Source organism: Notamacropus eugenii, chromosome 7 (assembly GCF_028372415.1).
Source record: "Notamacropus eugenii isolate mMacEug1 chromosome 7, mMacEug1.pri_v2, whole genome shotgun sequence".
Taxonomy (NCBI): Eukaryota; Metazoa; Chordata; class Mammalia; order Diprotodontia; family Macropodidae; genus Notamacropus; species Notamacropus eugenii.
This window is the reverse complement of record NC_092878.1, coordinates 14312329-14332822: the sequence shown is the minus strand read 5'-3', so window position 1 is coordinate 14332822 and position 20494 is coordinate 14312329. Positions and strand designations below refer to the sequence as shown.

At 38.5% G+C, this 20494-nt stretch overlaps 1 protein-coding gene across 1 annotated transcript; it reads left to right on the top strand.

Annotated features, from left to right (window-relative positions):
• The first annotated feature begins 1663 nt into the window (after positions 1–1663).
• On the top strand, positions 1664–2614 carry LOC140513190 (olfactory receptor 11G2-like). Its single transcript, XM_072622601.1, has one exon. The coding sequence runs from the start codon at positions 1664–1666 to the stop codon at positions 2612–2614; it is 951 nt and encodes a 316-aa protein (XP_072478702.1).
• The last annotated feature ends 17880 nt before the right edge of the window (positions 2615–20494 follow it).

The window sequence follows — 20494 nt, the reverse complement described above, 5'->3', positions numbered from 1 at the left end:
ATTCATTCAAACTCCTCTGACTACAGATCAGATGTACTTTGTAGTAGACTCAAGGGCAGGAGTGGGGAATCTGTGGACTTTTATTAAGGGGATTTGTTCTCTGATGTTTGGGTTCAGTCAAAAGTCGGCACTTGAGGACCCAGAGGACCACATGTGGCCTCAAGGCTGCATGTTCCCTATCCCCTGCCATAGGGACTCACCAGAATGGTAGAGTGGGAGGACTGGGCTTCCTCTGAAGAAGTGACAGCTGTTAAAAGGTAATCAATACATACATAACCATTCAGGACCAGAGTTCTGAGTGGGTGAAATAGGTTGATACCCACAGAATTGTAGATCCAGAGCATCAGGAAGTCAAGAAAACCAAACCTATCTCCCCACCAACTTTCAGAAGGCCGGAAATCCTACTATTAGAAGTAAATTCCCTTTATTCTTCAAAGCTTTTGGTCTTTGCAACTTCCATGTTAAAAAATGAAAGCAACCAGGGGAACATCTTAAAGACATGCCACCTAACCCCTTACCAGATTTATTACTGCAGCAGACTAAAATCTAAGCTCTAAGGAGACTTGAGAAAGGAAAGGGTCTCGGGGAACTCATAGATCACAGAAGGTTCCTGAGAAGAAAGATGGTAAGTCACTACAGACTAACTTTAAAAATTCCAAAATTTTGTACACCCCTGCCCACAGCCTCAGTTGTGAATAACTTGGAGAAATTGCTGAGGCAGAGATAAGGAAGAAAAAGGCATGTGTCCCTCAAACCTTTATGATATATCAATTGAGAGATAAGCCAAATTTTAAATACATGAAGAGATGAAACAAGAGGTCATCCTAAATATAATTTTATACAATTATTTATAAGCACTGTTATGAAAATTGTCGTCATAAATTAGAAGGAACTGAATTAAATGACACTAATTCACATTGTCAGTAGATGTGGGGGCCTGATTAGACACTGAATTCCAGAACAGCAGATTTCAGAGAGACCTCAGATACTACTTGACAAAATATTATCTTTTTACAGATGAAGAAACTGAGTCCCTAAGAAGGTGAGTGATTTGCCTAAGGATGCATATAGGTATAAACAGCAGACCTGGGGTTGAAATCTCAGCACTTTTGACTTCAAGTTTAGCGCTCTTTCATGATAAATGCGGGAATTGGATGATCTCAGAGATCACTTCCTCCTGTCTGGGAGTTAGAATGATCTCTGTTCAAATTCCACTTCTGATACACACTGACTGTGTGACTTTGGGGAAACCATTTAACCTCTCTATGCCCAGGCAGCTCTCTAGTACATTTACATAGCAAACATCAGTCTTCATTGATAGAGAAACATTCCTTGAAACTTGACTTGCTGAGCCTTTATGTATAGATATGTGTGTATACATATATACACATATGTGTGTGCATGTATGTATGCATGTGCATCTATATGTATATATAAACACATATATTGTATATACACAAATATATTTATACACAATTGTATGTATAATTATATATATATATACATATATATATAGCGTATAGGACAATATTCTGAACTCAGTAGTTGATTAAGAAATATTTGTTGTATGTAAATTTGTTATTGAGATCTTCAGAGAACTTTTCCCATTGATGATCATTTTTTCATTCAATCACCCTTATTTTTTTTAATCACATCCAGGAAAATGAGTGTCTCCAACACCTACAACCGTTCCAGTGATACAGCTGCTTTCATCCTCCTTGGATTCCCCTGTAGCAGAGACATTCAAATCCTCCTTTTCATACTGTTCTTCATCATCTACATCCTCACCCTTATAGGAAATGGTTCTATCATCTGTGCTGTGCACTGGGACAAACGTCTTCATAACCCCATGTACATCCTCTTGGCCAACTTCTCTTTCCTGGAAATCTGGTATGTCACTTCTACTGTCCCCAATATGTTGGTCAACTTTCTCTCTAAGACCAAGATGATTTCCTTCTCTGGATGCTTCCTCCAGTTCTACTTCTTCTTCTCTTTAGGTACTACAGAGTGCTTTTTTCTGACCACTATGGCATTTGATAGGTATCTGGCCATCTGCCGACCTCTGCATTATCCTACCATCATGACGGGACATCTTTGCACCTGTCTGGTGGTCAGCTGCTGGGTTGTTGGCTTCCTCTGGTTCCCAGTTCCCATCATCCTCATTTCCCAATTGTCCTTCTGTGGTTCCAAGGTCATAGACCATTTCCTATGTGACCCAGGCCCACTGCTGGCTCTCACCTGCACCAGGGCCCCTTTGATAGAGTTCAGCTGGACTATCTTGAGTTCTTTGCTCCTATTTGGACCCTTCCTCTATATCATGGGAACATATGCCCTGGTTCTGAGAGCTGTGTTTAGAGTTCCTTCAGGAGCAGGTCGGCGTAAAGCCTTCTCCACTTGTGGATCCCATTTGACTGTGGTGTCACTGTTCTATGGCTCTGTGATGGTGATGTATGTGAAGCCAACATCAGGCCATGAAGCAGGAACACAGAAGACTTTGACCCTCTTTTATTCTGTGGTGACCCCCTTCTTAAACCCTTTGATCTACAGCCTTAGAAACAATGAGATGAAAGATGCCCTGAGAAAATTTCTGGGTACAGAAGGATTAAAGTCTTAGCAAAAAAAAAAGAAAGCCTGAGAGAACCATATCAATTAATTTTGGATCTCTTCCTGAGTGAAGTAGCAAGAATAGTCAGCATATACCCTGGCTCTATTCCCACCTCTCCAACTACATTTCTACTCAGATATCTCAATAACACCTCAAGTTCAACTATCCGAAATTGAACTTATCTTTCCCCCTCAAAAAAACTTCTTGCAAATTTTTTAATTGCATTGGTGGTACAGTACAATCACATTACTTTGACTCAAAACCATGGCCTATTTTTGCTCTTTTCTTTCCCTTAGCCTGTATTTCTTCCCCAAGGTTATATCTTTAAAATGTTTTTCACATCTGTCTATGTCTACACCTATATCGTTGCAACCTTCATTATGTTACCTTCAATGCATCTTGCCTAGACTAATGTAATTGATTCCTAACTGGTTTTCTTGACTTATCACTCAGATTCTCCAATCTTGTCTAATGTCTAATACTAGGGCATCTTCATCTTACTCCTCTGTTCAAAAGGATTCAGTGGATCCTCTTTTCCTTCAAGCTAAAATATAAGCCTTGTTTGGGATTAGAGTTATGTTTTTCTTGGTTTAGGAGAGAACTTAAATTTTTTCTACTCAAGACCCCTTCTCCCACTTTTGGCAGTTCCTTAGTGCTACATGGCCTGAAGGCATACACAATACGAAATGTGCATGTTTTGTGTTCAGAACCAAGGCTGCAGTGAAGTTGCATGATGCATCATAGGCAAGGCTGCCAGAAATACCTGCAATTCTTTATACACATTTGATTTTGAATTAATTTTTGGTTTTTACATGTTCAGAAACTTTTCACTGTTGCCAAATTTTTCACAACCCCATGTGAAGTCACAACTCAAAATTTAAGAAGCACTGGTTTAGAATACTCCCTCTAAAAAGAACTTGGTGTTTAAAATCCTCCACAATCTGGCTCCAATCTGGTTCCACAATCTCATTGCGTCTGTTTCCAACTCTGTGTGGGTCACCATGACCCAACCCAACTCATGCCTGAAACACATTCTGTAGACATTTTCTCCTCTTGATATTCTTACATTTGTTCTGGACTCAGATGCTTCCTCCAAAGCAACTTACATGATGCCCTTCAAAAAGGAATACTCTCTTCCTCAAAGTTCTGATAACATTTTGCCTAGCACTCTCCTATACATTTATCACATTATATCTTATTTTTATTTCTGGACATATCTTATCCTCACTATCATATTTCAAGTTCCTTGACGACATAGTTTGTTGTTTTTCATCTTTCTGTCCCTGGTGCCTAACAATGTTGTGCATGTGTATGTAAAGAATTGAATTGAATTCTGTTACTAAACTTCAATAACCTTAGAGTCTCTGACCTTTCCTAGCTTTGCTCCTATCTGTAACTTCACAACACATAATCCATAAATTTCCCTAGAATTGGAATCAGGGAAGTCATCCATAACTTCTTAGGTCTTTGGGGAACTATGAAAAGTATTGCTCATTAACAGATACGAATGGAAAAGTAGAGCTAGGAAGATCTTGCCTTGTCTTACTCAACCTCTTTGGTACTAAGACAGTGTTTAAAATTTCTTCTTCTAAAGACTTACAAGAATGACTAAATCACTAAAGTAATGTATTTAATTTGACCATGAATTTACAGCTGAAAAAGAAGCCTTTCAGTCCACCTCCCTGATTTTTTTAAATTTTTTACAGAACTAAGGGACAGAAAGGCTAAGTGAACTTCCAAGAGTCATATAGTTAGTAAATGACTGAGACAGTATTTCAATTCAGGTCTTCCTGACTCCAAATTCATTGTGCCACCTCCCTTCTTGTTTCAAAATTATTTCTCCATCATGTCATTATCTATTGACAAGTGTCGAATCAACCACTTCATAGAAAATTTAGCTGAAATGAAATCGTCTTGTACAATGATAACTGTAGAATGGAAACTCTTTAAAGGAACTGTTACAGTTTTATTTTTAAATACCCATACCTAACACAATCCTGACGCATACCAGGTGCTTAATGCAAGCAAACTGAAAGAGATAAAAAAGGAATTAATTGAATCAAACTGAATTAATATACACAATACAAAAGTACAACAAACATAGACCCAATGTGTAATACAAATTATTAATCAAAGTATAGCAGACTCATTTAAATCAAATATAGAAAGGAAAATTTTTAATTTTGTGATGAAACATGAAAAATTGTTCTAAAATGATATCTCCTCATATTGAAACTTTTAAAAAACCACCATACTGTTTTTTCTTAGCAGTAGATTCATGAAGCTTAGAGATGTATCCCTGGTTTCACTGCCCCCTTTCAACTGAACATGTGGTTTCCCTTCCTATCCCAATGTGGCATTCCTATTTAAAGTCTCGTGGACTTGGGTTGTTCTTTCTCATTCAGTTTATCTTAGTAAATAACTTTATTCCGTGGTACCCTTTGCAGAAAGAGATAATACTAAAGCAGATTGTAAGTTCCTTGTGAGTGGAAACACAGTGCTTTCTAACAGCTCCCTTGAGATAGTAGGAGATTAATAAGTGCTTTTGATTGACTGAAGAACAAAATTATGCACTCAGAAATCAGTCCAGAAAGAATTACACTTTACAGCACAACTTCCCTTTCCTCTGCTGTTGTGTCTGAAGATGATGGAGTTGGGGCAGGGGTGTCTGGTACTCTTTTCCTAATTTTGTCTTGATGGTGCTTTTTCTATAACATTGTTCCATTAGATTCCAATGACATTAAAAATTTGAATTTCATTGAATAATTTATAAGACATGAAAAAAATAAATAAAAATTGATTCTAAACAACTTTCTGGAATATACTAGGTATATATATACCCACGTTTGCAGGTTCTATCTCCTCAGTTGAATAGAGTTTCTGGAGGACAGAGTCTGTTTTTAATTTTGTTTGTATATATCAGTGCTTAATACAGATCCTTGCAAAATTTCCAAATCTTTGACTTCATCAGTGTAGGAATCTCCCCTACAATTCCCCTGCCAATGCAAAGCAACACTTTCTCTGCAACTTATAAATATATACCCTTACCAAGGGGCTTGGAAACGTTAAGTGACTAGCCCAGGGTCACACAGCTAGTGTGTGTCAGAGGTAAGGTTTGAACTCGGGTCTTCCTAATTTCCTAATTCCAAAACCAATTCTCTCTACACAACACTCTGATTCTCTGTTTTGCACACAGTAGGTATTTTTTTAAAATCCTTGATTGATTAGATTATATTACTAAAGTATCATGGTTTCCATGATACTATCTATCCATCTCATCCTCTGCCATCACTTTTTCCTTTTGCCTTCAATCTTTCCCAACATCAGCATCTTTTCCAGTGAGTTCCATCTTCTCATTATGTGGTCAAAGTGGAATGAGCACAATTGTTCAGTAATTTGAACATTCTTTAGCACTGCCTTTCTTTAGGACTAGGACATAAACTGATCTTTTCCAATCCAGTGACCACTACTGTGTTTTTCAAATTTGCTGGTATATTGAGTGCAGCACTTTTAAGATATCATCTTTTAGGTTTTAAAATAGCTCATAGCTTATAGTTCTTTTCTTTCCGAGAACACAGATAAAGCAATTCTATGCATTTCAAAAATATCAAATAAGCCTCCATTCTACCACTAGTAAGTTGAAATTTCATTCATCTTTTGTATGAGCAATGGACTCCCTACCTTGTAAATCTCAGATGGAATAGAATTAGCACCTGGTGCTTTGCCACATGAAGGGAGTCTAATAGCATTCAAAACCTCTTCTTCAGTTGGAGGTTAAGCTAGAGAGGGATTGACTTCAACTTGAGGTAAATAGTCAATGGCCTCATCATTAATTGATGATGGTACCCGTTATGTAACCCTCATGAAGTTCTCTTCAGGTATGTTACAGCTCTCTGCACAGTTCTTTGTAGAGTCTTGAATCTGCCTTTTATCAATATATCTAGTTTTTCCTCATCTCTCAAAGTAGGCGCTACTACCAGTCTCTACTGTCCCAGGGATACTACTAGGGTACAGATGAGAAGTCCAAATCCTCCAAAACTCGCAAGGTTGTCTTCTTTCGATTGTATAGATGTGGGGCTGACAAAGGTAGAAGTCATTTTTCCCCCCACAAAAGATTTTCTCTGAGGCTCTTGGCTGAAACCATTCTCTCCTCAAAGCTGACACTCAGATCCTCAGTTCCTAACTGGATTGCTGTTTTAGAGAAGAGCCACAGGGAACTTTAGGGTGTGTTAGTTTAATACTTCTGATTAAGTGATTGATTCAATAGAGATATTCTCACCTGATCAAGACACAGTACTAGAACATTTTGTTACCTACTTTAAATAATCTTGGATTGTTGATTAATTGACTCCTTTGGCCCCCAGAATGTTCATGTACAGAGAGAGAGAGAGAGAGAGAGAGAGAGAGAGAGAGAGAGAGAGATCTATAGATCTATAGATCTATAGATCTATAAATATAAACCTCTATAGATATATCTATACCATTATTCAGTCTTGTCTGACTCCTTGTGACCCATGGACCATAGCAAGCCAGGTCCTTCTGTCCTCCACTGTTTCTTGAATTTTGTACAATTCATGTTCATGGTTTCCATGATACTATCTATCCATCTCATCCTCTGCCATCACTTTTTCCTTTTGCCTTCAATCTTTCCCAACATCAGCGTCTTTTCCAGCAAGTTCCATCTTCTCATTATGTGGTCAAAGTATTTAAGTTTCAGCTTCAGTATTTAACTTTTCAGTGAATAACCTGAATTAATTTCTTTAATACTGACTGCTTTGACTTCCTTTCTTTCCAAAGGACTCTCAAAAGTCTTCTCCAGCACCACAAGTCTAAAGCGTCAATTCTGTAATGCTCAGCTTTCCTTATAGTCCAATTCCCATGGTCTACAGTGCTACTGGAAAAACCATAGCTTTGACTATATGGACCTTTGTGGACATTGTGATGTCTCTGCTTCTTAGTATGCTCTAAAGATTTGCCATAACTTTCCATCCAAGGAGAAAGCATTTTTTAATTTCATAGGGGCAGTCAATATGTATGGTGATCTTTGAAGCCAAGAATATAAAATCTGACACTACTTCCATTTCTTCTCCCTCTACATATCAGGAAGTGGTGGAACTAGTTGCCAAGATCTTAGGGTTTTGGTTTTGGTTTTGTTTTTGTGTGTTAAGCTTCAAATCAGCTTTTACTCTCTCCTCTTTCACCCTTATCAAGAGGTTTTCTATTTCCTCTTCACTTTCTACTATCAGAGGGGTATCATCTACATACCTGAAACTGTTTATATTTGTCCCTGCAACCTTAATTCCAACTTTTGATTCATCTAGCCTAGCATTTTGCATGATGTACTCTGTATATAAATTAAATAAATAAGGTGATATATACAGCCTTGTCATATTTATTTTCCAACCTTAAATCAATCAGTTCTTGCATGTTTCATTCTAACTGTTGGCCTGCATTTTCTCAGGAGACAAGTAAGATGATCTAGTACTCCCATCTCTTTGAGGGCTTATCACATTTTGTTGCCTTAATGTAGTCAAGGTAGCAGAAGCCGATTTTTTTTTCTATAATCCAGCAAATGTTGACAATTTGAGTTCTAGTTCCTCTGCCTATTCAGAATCCAGCCTGCTGTTCTGGTATTCCCAGCTTACATATTGCTAGCTTGCAAAATTGGCACATGGAATGAGCACAATTGTTCAGTAATTTGAACATTCTTTAGCACTGCCTTTCTTTAGGACTAGGACATAAACTGATCTTTTCCAATCCAGTGACCACTACTGTGTTTTTCAAATTTGCTGGTATATTGAGTGCAGCACTTTTAAGACATCATCTTTTAGGTTTTAAAATAGCTCAGCTATACTTTTATCACTTTAACTAGACTTATTGTTAGCAATGCTTCCTAAGGGCCTCTTGACTTCATTCTCCAGAATGTCTAGCTCTAAATCAGTGACCATACCATCATGGTGTTTGGTGATCTTGTGATCTTTCTTCTTTAGTTCTTTTGTAAATTCTTGCCACCTCTTTTCAATCTCTTCTGTTTCTATTAAATACCTACCATTCTAAATATCTACCACAAGGGAACAAAAACCTCAATGAACTTACTGTGAAATTTTAAAAATTTAATCCTATTTTACCAGAAAAAAAGAATCAAACATTCTCTCTAACATTCTAAACATAGAAGTAAACAATAAAATAAGTGCTATGTTAGGCTAGTTTTCAACTAAACACAGAGAAATAAAGAGAAGTCACTTCAAATACACCACTTGATGTATGTTTCTAGCAATAAGGAGAAAGAACAAAGATTTTTGTGAATAAAAATCTGGTATTTTCCACACAAAAAATGGGGTTGTAATAAATGAGAGGAGAAACACTGAGCAAATAAAATTTAGGGAATTATAATCAATAGTCTTGTTTGGAATTTAGTGACTGTCCATGCATTAATTTATTTAGAATCCCTTATCAACATTCCTTATAGTCAAAGAGAGCTGACCTTTCCACAACTTGGAGTATCAGGAACAGTTAACGGAATCATTGTTCATTAGCAGTTTAGTCAATCAATCGATCAGCAATTATTTATTAACCATTTTCTATATGTGGTACTGTGCTAAATTCTGGGAATACAAAGAAAGGCAACAACAAAAAAAAAACCCTGCTTTCAAGGAGCATACATTTTCATGTAGAAAACAACATGTAAATAACTGTATATATACAAGATACAGAGAGAGTCAAGGCAATTTCAAAAGGGAAGGCATTAGTAGTTGGAGGGAACTTCTGTAAAAGGTGACATTTGATTTGAGTCTTAAAGGAAACCAGAGATCCCAAGACACAAAATTGAGAGGGAAGAGCATTACAGTCCCTGCTGAAAATTGAAATAGCACTAAAGACAATGAAGAAAATAAGAGTCAGTCAGACCAAACCAAGCATTTACAGAGAAGGTCCATGTTGGAGGAAATAAATTTTAAGAACATTAAGGAATCTATTCTCAAGATCTCTGAAAAGGGGAGGAGCCAAGATGGTGGAGTAGAAAGATACACATATACTAGACCCAAACCCACAGCCCATAAAACACCTGTAAAGAAGAACTCCCAACAAATTTTGGAGCAGCAGAAGCCACAGAACTATGGAGTGGAGGAGATTTCTGTTCCAGAGAGACCTGAAAAACCAACAACAAAGATCCATCACGCAGGACCAGGAGCAGAGCCTAGCCCCACCTCTGTGGCACGGCACTAAGAGGAGCAGATCTGAGCAGGCTTCAGAGACAGAATCTCCAGCAGCCGCGCAGGTCCCTCCACCCATGGGCACCAAAGGTCAGTGAGAGAGTCTTTTTGGCTGGCCGAGAGAGGAGCAGAGTGTCCCCATAATTTAGTCCCCCTTGGGAGGCAGTAGCAGAGGCAGCAGAGGACAAGGGCTCCCAAAGCAGGCAGGAGCTCTGATCCATTGCTGAAGGTCTCCCCATAAACCCTCTGAGGTAACTAAGCCCCATGTGGCGGCCCTGCCCTCACCTGAGCACCTGAATTTAATCTCACACTGAATAGCAGCCTGCCCCCACCCCTGCCCTGAGGCTGGGAAGCAGCATTTGAATCTCAGACACCAAGCACTGCCTGTGCAGATCTGGAGGTGAGGTGGGTGTGGAGAGGACACTTGGAAGTCAAGTCACTGGCTGGGAAAATGCCCAGAAAAGGGAAAAAAATAAGACCATAGAAGGTTACTTTCTTGGTGAACAGATATCTCCTCCCTTCCTTTCTGATGAGAAGAACAAGGCTTACCATCAGGGAAAGACACAGAAGTCAAGGCTTCTATATTTCAAACATCCAGAATAAATATTCAATGGGCTCAGGCCATGGAAGAGCTCAAAAAGGATTTTGAAAATCAAGTTAGAGAGGTGGAGGAAAAACTGGGAAGAGAAATGAGAGAGATGCAAGAAAAACATGAAAAGCAGGTCAACACCTTGCTAAAGGAGACCCAAAAAAATGCTGAAGAAAATAACACCTTGAAAAATAGGTTAACTCAATTGGCAAAAGAGGTTCAAAAAACCAATGAGGAGAAGAATGCTTTCAAAAGCAGAATTAACCAAATGGAAAAGGAGGTTCAAAAGCTCACTGAAGAAAATAGTTCTTTCAAAATTAGAATGGAAGAGATGGAGGCTAATGACATTATGAGAAACCAAGAAATCACAAAACAAAACCAAAAGAATGAAAAAATGGAAGATAATGTGAAACATCTCATTGGAAAAACAACTGACCTGGAAAATAGATCCAGGAGAGACAATTTAAAAATTATGGGACTACATGGAAGCCATGATCAAAAAAAGAGCCTAGACATCATCTTCCATGAAATTATCAAGGAAAACTGCCCTGAGATTCTAGAACCAGAGGGCAAAATAAATATTCAGGGAATCCATTGATCACCACCTGAAAGAGATCCAAAAGGAGAAACTCCTAGGAACATTGTGGCCAAATTCCAGAGTCCCCAGGTCAAGGAGAAAATATTGCAAGCAGCTAGAAAGAAACAATTCAAGTACTGTAGAAATACAATCAGGATAACATAAGATCTAGCAGCTTCTACATTAAGGGATTAAAGGGAATGGAATAGGATATTCCGGAAGTCAAAGGAACTAGGACTAAAACCAAGAATCACCTACCCAGCAAAACTGAGTATAATACTTCAGGGGAAAAAATGATCTTGCAATGAAATAGAGGACTTTCAAGCATTCTTGATGAAAAGACCAGAGCTGAAAAGAAATTTGGACTTTCAAACACAAGAATGAAGAGAAGCATGAAAAGGTAAACAGCAGAGAAGTCATAAGGGACTTACTAAAGTTGAACTGTTTACATTCCTACATGGAAAGACAATATTTGTAACTCTTTTCAGTATCTGGGTACTGGGTGGGATTACACACACTCACATGCACACGCACACGCACACACACATAGAGACAGAGTGCACAGAGTGAATTGAAAAGGATGGGTTCATATCTTTAAAAAATGAAATCAAGCAGTGAGAGAGAAATATATTGGGAGGAGAAAGGGAGAAATGGAATGGGGCAAATTATCTCTCATAAAAGAGGCAAGCATAAGACTTTTTAGTGCAGGGAAAAAGAGGGGAGGTGAGAGAGAAACATGAAGTTTACTCTCATCACATTCCACTAAAGGAAGGAATAAAATGTACACTCATTTTGGTATGAAAACCTATCTTACAATACAGGAAAGTGGGGGAGAAGGGGATAAGCAGGTGGGGGGGATGATGGAGGGAGGGCAGTGGGAGAAGGGAGCAATTTGAAGTCAACACTCTTGGGGAGGGACAGGATCAAAAGAGAAAATAGAAGCAATGGGGGGCAGGACAGGATGGAGGGAAATATAGTTAGTCTTATACAATATGACTATTATGGAAGTCATTTGCAAAACCACACAGATATGGCCTATATTGAATTGCTTCCCTTCCCAAAGGGAATGGGTGGGGAGGGAGGGATGAAGAGAAGTTGGAACTCAAAGTTTTAGGAACAACTGTCAAGTACTGTTCTTGCTACTAGCAAATAAGAAATATAGATAATGGAGTATAGAAAGTTATCTGGCCCTACAGGACAAAAGAGAAGATGGAGATAAGGGAAGGGAGGGATGATAGAAGAGAGGGCAGATTGGTGATAGGAGCAATTAAAATGCTTGGTGTTTTGGGGTGGGGGAGGGGACAAATGGGGAGAAAATTTGGAACCCAAAATTTTGTGAAAATGAATGTTAAAAATTAAATAAATAAATTTTAAAAAAATAAAAATATAATGAACTGGAGAAGGAAAAAAAAGATCTCTGAAAAGGTAACAAATGATGAACAACTGGAGGGAAGGGATCACAGATGGTTTAATTACTCCCATAAAAAAGGCAGTTAAAAATCAGTAACCCCTGATTTATTTGCCCCGTTTTCAATCACTGCAAATCTTTGTGAAACTAATCATTATCAATATCATTATCTTGTTGAAAATATGAGGAACTTTTACAAATATATTTTATTTATATATATATGTATGTATGTATGTATGTATGTATGTATGTATGTATGTATATATACATTAAAAATATATTCACAGGACAACTGAACTTGAGAATTGCCTGGGACCTTAGCAGACATCTAGTACAGCCCATAATTGAAAGAAAGCAGCACACTGAACAAATAGTCATGCAGCTCCTTTGAACACCCCCGTGAAGGGAGAACGCACCAGCTCTAGTCATAGCTGTAACTGTTGGAAAATTTTCCCTGATCCTTTTTAACATGAGAGCACTTTGAATACTTTAAGACTATTATCATATCCTTCTGACATTTCTACTGCAGGTTAAACATACCCAGTTCCTTCAATTGAATCTCATATGATGTGGACTCAGGAGCCTAAACCATTACACATGCCCTCTGCTGGACACTCTTCAGATTGAAAATGTCCTTCTTGGGGGCAGAGCCAAGATTGCAGAGTAGAAAGACGGACCTGTAAAAGCTCTCCCTCATAGCCCATAAAATACCTGTAAAACTGACTCTAAACAAATTCTAGAGCAACAGAAGGCACAAAATGACAGACTGAAAGATGTTTCCAGCCCAAGATATCCTGGAAGGCCAACAGGAAAGGTCTATTACACCAGGCGTTGAGTGGAGCACAGTCCAGTGTTGGCCAAGCAGTATGGCAGGGACAAGAACCAGAACAGGTTTCAGGGAGGCACTGGCAGCAGCAATTCCCAGATTGCTCAACCCACAAATGCCAAAGACAGCTTCAAAGTTCAATGAGAAAGTTCTTTCACCCAGGAGAAGGGAACAAGATCTGGACCACTGGCAGCAGCCACTGCAGCTGCAGGGACCATTTTTGAAGCCCTCAGTCTAAAGACTCTGGGGGAATTGAGCAGCTGATATAATCTAAGCCCTAAGTGGCGGGCCTAGGGTAAGGAAAGGCACTGGCATGGTGGAGTGAGAGGTAGTTGTGGAGAGGGAATTCTACTTGCAGATCCTGGGCAGAAAAGTTTTTGGTTGTTCCCAGACCAGTGTGCAGGCCAGGAGAGAAGAAAACTCCTCTCCCTTGATTATGCCACCTTGGAGGAACTGAGAACTTACAGGTCCCCAGAGTATATGCTCCTATTGACAAAGAACTCAAAAGTCAAGTAACTGGCTGGGAAAATGCCCAAAAAAGGGGGAACAAATAAGACTATAGAAGGCTACTTTCTTGATGAACAGATATTTTCTTACATCCTTTTGGATGAGGAAGAACAATGCCTATCATCAGAGGAAGTCCAGGCTTCTGCATCCAAAACCTCCAAAATAAATATGCAATCATCTCAGGACATGGAAGAGCTCAAAAAGGATTTTGAAAAAGAAGTAAGAGAGGTGGAGGAAAAATTGAGAAGAAAGATGAGAGCAATGCAAAAAAATCATGAAAAGTGAGTCAATGGCTTGCTAAAGGAGGCCCCCCAAAAAAAATATTGAAGAAAATAAAAGCTTTAAAAATAGGCTAACTCAATTGGCAAAAGAGGTCCAAAAAGTCAATGAGGAGAAGAAATCTTTAAAAAGCAGAATTAGCTAAATGGAAAAGGAGGTTCAAAAGCTCACTGAAGAAAATAGTTCTTTAAAAATGAGAATGGAACAGATGGAAGCTAATGACTTCATGAGAAACCAAGAAATTACAAAACAAAACCAAAGAATGAAAAAATTGAAGACAATGTGAAATATCTCAATGGAAAAACAACTAACCTGGAAAATAGATCCAGGAGAGACAATTTAAAATTTATGTATATGTTTAATAAATACATGATTCCTTCCTTTCTCCCTTGCCTGCCTCTCCTATCTAACATTTGTGAAGTTAATTTTTTGTAACAAAATATAAAACTTTACATTTCTCCCTACTGAATTCATCTTATCAGATTCATCTCAACCCTCTAGCCTATCTAGATCTTTTTGGAGTCTGACTCCATCATGTAGCATGGTGGCTATCACTCTTAGTTCTTTGTTATCAATAGATTTGATAAGTATGGCTTCTATATCATTATCCAAGTCAATGTTAAAATATTGTTTAAAATGTTAAACAGCACAGGACCAGTCACATATCCCTGAGGTAGTGAACTGGATATTTTCTCCCATATTGAACCATTAATAACTACTTTTGGGGGCTGGCCATCTAGCCAGTTATGAATTTATATATTAGTATAATAATCTCAACAGCTCTCCATATTCTTCCCAAAATTGGTATGAAATACTCTATCAAAAGCTTCATTAAAAACTAGGCAAGCTACATCCACAGACATCTTTTCATCTTCTAGTTTAGCAATCCTGTCAAAAAAAAGAAAGAAAATGAAGTTAATATGGAATGAACTGTTCTTAATGAAACTATACTGGCCCTTTGAAATCACCAGTCCAGAATGGTCTATCCTTAGTCTTGCTCAGTCACAACCTTCCCTGGACCTTAAAGATGAAATTGAGCAGTTCCTCAGTCACATCGGGATTCTCATGGGAAGAAAACTGAATAGAGAACATGAAAACTCCTTGGATGAGCCATGCTAGCCATCGTTATTACAATGTCAATTAATGGACAGGAATCAGATACACAACTCATGTGGCACTTCCAACACTAATTGTACTTCCTTCTGTCTAGCTGGGGAAAAGGAGGATTATAACCTAGTATTCAAACCATTTGGCAGTCATCAAGGCTACACCCTGGGTTCTTTTTTCTTTTCTTCTTACACTCCCACTTGGTGCTGTCATCTCCTACCATAAATTTAATAGTCATTTTTATGACAAATGACACCAAAATCTATATAAACAGCCTTAGGTTCTCTCTGCACTTCATTAACTGGCTAATACATACGTCAAATTGACTGTCCTGTAAACATCTCAAACTCAAAATGGTCAAAATAGCACTCACTATATTCTCATTCTCATTTTGAACTTTCTTTCTTTCCTGACTGCACCACTATCCTTCCAATTACTCTTGTGCTCAACCTTGATGACTTCATTAACTCCTCACGCACACACCCAGATATCCAATACATTGCAAATTCTTGTCATTTCTATCTCTGCATTTACCAAATATGCTCCCTTCTCTCCATTCATACCCTAGTTCAGTACTTCAGTTTCCAGTCTGGTCTGCCTTCCTCTCTCCCTTCTCCAATGTGTCCTCCATACAGATACCAAAGAGATTGTATTGAAATGTATCTGACCATTTGTAAGTGTGAACAAGGTGGGATTTTTGTTGTTTTCTTTCTGGACTTCAGTTTCCCAGGATCAAGCTAAATTGTAAACATCTGAAGGATTAATTTCCTTTGAACCCTGGTAATTCACAGCCATGCTGAGTCATGTAGGTTTCATGCTTTCTGGCTCTGAGACAATCAGGGGCCAAGTCTTTGTTTTATATATTCTGGGAGATTGACATTTTGCTTTGGAGGCTCACTCATGAGAAGGACCTTTTGGTTCACTGGATAGGACTCTGAGTAGCCTTTTGTTAAGACCTCCCCCTCCCAACAACTCAGATGTTGGTGCTCTCCTGATGTAGTGGTGTATGTAGATGGTTGTATTATTCTGCTTAGACATTTGGAGCCCTATCTATTGGAGTTTTCCTTGGATTACTTATCTGTACTTATCTGTCTGCTAATTAAGTAAGATTGTTAACCCCTTTAAAGCTATCTTTCCTTTAGAAAAATAGATCAAAGAACCTGTGCTAGCAGCCCACGATGTGAGCTAGTGTGGTTGTTAATACATCATTTTCTCCCTACTCCCATTCTGTAAATTCCAGAAATCCCTTAATTCCTATAGAATCATCAGAAATTTTTCTTTCAGACATTTAAAAGTCCTCATAACCTGGGCCCTTCTTACTTTTACATTTTATTTGCATAGCACTCCCATCCATGCTCTTTGTGATTCATCCATCCTGGGATGCACAGTGTTCCTCACACACAAAGTTCCATTTTATGTCTCCAGATCTTTGCATAGGCTATCTCCCATGACTGGGATTTTCTACCCTCTCACCTATTCCTCCTGGAAACCCTGGTTTTCTTCAAGATTCAGTTCAAGCACCATCTACTGGTGGAGACCTTTCCTGACCCCTTCTGCTCCCAGATATTAGTACCTTCCCCTCCAAGGTTACCTTGCATTAGATTTGCATAATCTGCTATATACCTATCTGTGTCATGTTATCTTCCCCATTATACTATATACTTCTTCAAGGGAGGGACTACTTCAATTTTTTTAATATCCAGCACTTAGCACACTGCATGACATATGCTATTGATTTATTTATATGCTTTATTGAAATCTTAATTAATAACTTTCACAAAGAATCCTCCTTTGTTCTAAGAGTCTTGAATTAATTTATTCTTGGGTATTGAAGTACTTCTTGAGTGATTGATTCTCATATGTTATGGTGGAAAATATACTGGCTCTGGAGTCAGAGGACCTAGGTTCAAACCCTGCCTCTGAAGCTTATAATCTGTGTGATCTCAGACCAATTGCTTAACCTCTCTAGGTCTCCATCTCTTCATCTATAAAACAATTGTGTTGAACTAAATGCCTTCTGAGATCCATTGTCACTGTAGAGTCATCATCCCATATCTCTGATATGTTGGGAAGGAAGGATTGTAATTATTTCCTCCATTTTAAAGATTAACAAACAGGAAGAAAACAATGCATTTGCCTTAAGTCTTGGCATGAGTCATGGGGAGAAAGGTCTAGAACTTAGCTATTCTGAATCCCAGTCCAGATTTCTATCCACAACATGCTGCCTGCCAAGACTAATATTCTCCTGATGCTCACCTCAAACCTACATTGCAAGCAAAACTGCCAGGGCCCTGAGGGACTACTCTAGACTGACAGGATCAGTTTTTTCTCTGTCCCCTAGAAGATCTGAGAAGAAAAGCAGAAGAAACACAACCAGAAGTGCCTTGAGTATCACACAGACATTTTATAAGAATCATTGCTGAAAGTGAGTCCTCAGAAGGAGCAGGTTCTTAAGAGGAGGGAAAAAATAGGCACGAAGTTGTCCCCAAACACTATTCTCCATCTGCAGACAACTAATTGGTCTCTCAGAGAGTAAGAATTAGTGATTTACTACAGAGTAGGTTTTATCTATAATCCTTCCCTTTTCTTTAAAACACCGAGAGTTCTACCAACCCCACATTGTATCCTTTTCCTCTGCTGATTGTTGGATAGGAAACATTTTTCCTATTAGAAAAAAATCATAGACTAATAGAATCTCAAACTTCTAAGGGATCTCAGTGCTCATTTAGTCCAAAACTCATCCACAAAACATGAATCCTCTGAAACCATTCCCACAAGAGCTCATCCAGGCTTTGCTTTGAAGATCTTTAGTAAAGAAATCTGAAGCACTTGTGAGAAAAGAAGAAAGTGGACCTTGACTTCACACTCCTTTGTCCTGCTCCAGGAAAGAAGGTGAGGTAGTGTTTACGGAAAATTCAACTATGTAAGTACAAAAGTTACCAGGCTCTATCAGAAACTCCTTTAATATGGGCTTACTAGATAACTGAGCATGTCATTTTTGCCTCCAGGAGTCATTCTCTTTTATCACGATGCAGAAAGCTATTTTTTATTTTCAAGGGTTTTGAGAACATAGTATAATGAAATGGGAGGGAACCATGATTGACGTCTTCATGTAACCTTCTATCACAGCTGCACCCTGGAAGTAAATTGAGGCCCAAGTTATCTGAACAGACTGCCAAGAGAGGCAGGCAGGCCTGAGTAGGTGGGAATCTATGGGACTGGCAAATACTTTGATAGTTGCTCCACTCCAAAGACCCTGTCCATATGCCCGCTATAATATGGTGTGCATGTATACACAAAGAGATGCTAGGTAGCTACCCATATAATAGCAAGACTCTCTACAATACAAGTATCACTCCTCCTCATGCCCTCTATTCCTTCTTCAAGTTAGGGTTATCCTAGGATCCGTAGGACACTCTAGGTCTACCAAGTACTTAATGAGAAGGGAAAGGATATCAGTATGTTAAGGTTTAGTCAAACAAGTTAATCAGTCTCATGTAGATCAGAGGAATTGGTCTTCAACTAAGTGCAATCACTTTTCAGTTTTATGTCTGCTGGTAAATATATTTGTCAAAGCAATTTGTAATGACACAGCTCCAGGACCATTTTGCTTGTGTTTTCATAAACTGTTGAAAAAAACTCCTCTGTCCAAAAGAGCTTCTGAAGGAGTCTGTCTATCCTTCTCAATGACTGCAGGTTACATATACAGCAGGTCAATGGCACAGTTTCTCTCTATAAAATGATAAAAGGATGCATGATTGTTGGATAGGATAAATTTTTCCTTCTGAAATATAATCTTTTTTTTTTACTGTGGCACACTGAGTTCTAATTAGTGATATTGCACAGACTATGTCAACAAACATACGCATACACACATACACACACAGACACACACACACACACACACACACACACAGAAGAAATTCTCAGCTCAGTAGCATAGTGAATAGAGAGTTGGCCCTGAAGTCAGGAGGACCTGAGTTCAAATCTGGTCTTAGATACTTACTGTGTGACCCTAGACACAATCCCAAACCCCTGCCAAAAAAAAGTCAATGTCTCTATTGACCTCCTAGACCTAATATAATAAGTTCTTTGACAATTAGAGTTTTTCACAGTCTGGCCTCTTCTTACCTTCTGCCTTATTACATTCCATACCCATTCACACACTCCAACTTCCAGTTATATTGACCTACTTGCAGCTCCTCACACTCCATCTCCTACTTTTGTACTGGCTGTCTCCCATGCTACAATGCTGTTCAAACTTACCTCTTTCAAGATTCAGCTGAGTCACATCCTTGGACAATGAAAATTACCCATGAAAAGATCTGGCATCAATCCTATTAAAGATCATAGAGGTATAGATTTGGAGGTATAGAAGGAACCTCAGAGACTAGTTAGTCTAAATGGTCTAATTTAAAGATGAGGAAACTGAGACAAAAAAAGAAATGATATCTCCATATCATACAGGTGGTTGTTCAGTCATATCCAACTCTTTGTGACTCCATTTGAGGTTTTCTTGGCAAAGATCCAGGTGTGGTTTGTCATTTCCTTTTCCAATTCATTTTACAAATGAGGAAACTGAGGCAAAGAGAATTTGCCTGGAGTTATAGAGCTAGTAAGTGTCTGATGCCAGATTTGAACTCAGGAAGATGTTTCCAATACCACTGGGGTAAATTCAATTTATCTGGAGTTGTGTATTTTATATAGGATTCTGAGAGTCTAGACTGAGAGTTGGAAGGGATTTCTGAATTCAACTGTCTCATTTTAGAAATGAGATAATGACTTAGAAAGATTAAATGCTTTGCCCGAGTTTGCAGGTCTTCTAACTCCAAATCCAATGTTTTGTTTTGTTTTTTCACTCTCTTGCACTTCCTTCCTCCACTGGATATGCAATCTAAATCTAGGTTCAAGTTTCAGCTTTGCCTCTTGTTCCCTGTGTGACAGAAAGGTGAGGCAGGCAGCTAGGTGGGGCAATGAATAGAGCACTGGACTTGCAATCAGGAAGACTCACTTTACAGGATTTGGATTTAGCACAAGATTTGGAAATAGGAAGTCTTGAGTTCAAATCCTGACTCGAACAGCTAATAGCTAAGTAATCCTGAACGTACTATTTAATGTCGTTGTGATTCTGTTTCCTCATCTGAAAAATAAGTGGATTGGACTGGAAACTTCTAAGGTCTTTCCTTTCTAAATCTGTAAACCTGTGATCTTACTGGCATCCAGGAAAATAGTTCTAAGTGTGAGAATTATGCTATGATGTAGTATATAAGGAACACTAGGACAGCAACATTAGTAGCAATAATGGCAGTCATTTAAACTTTAACAGAACAGTGGTTTCAGAGGTTTGGCAACTCCCTTCAAAGACACTGAACATAACTCCTTCAT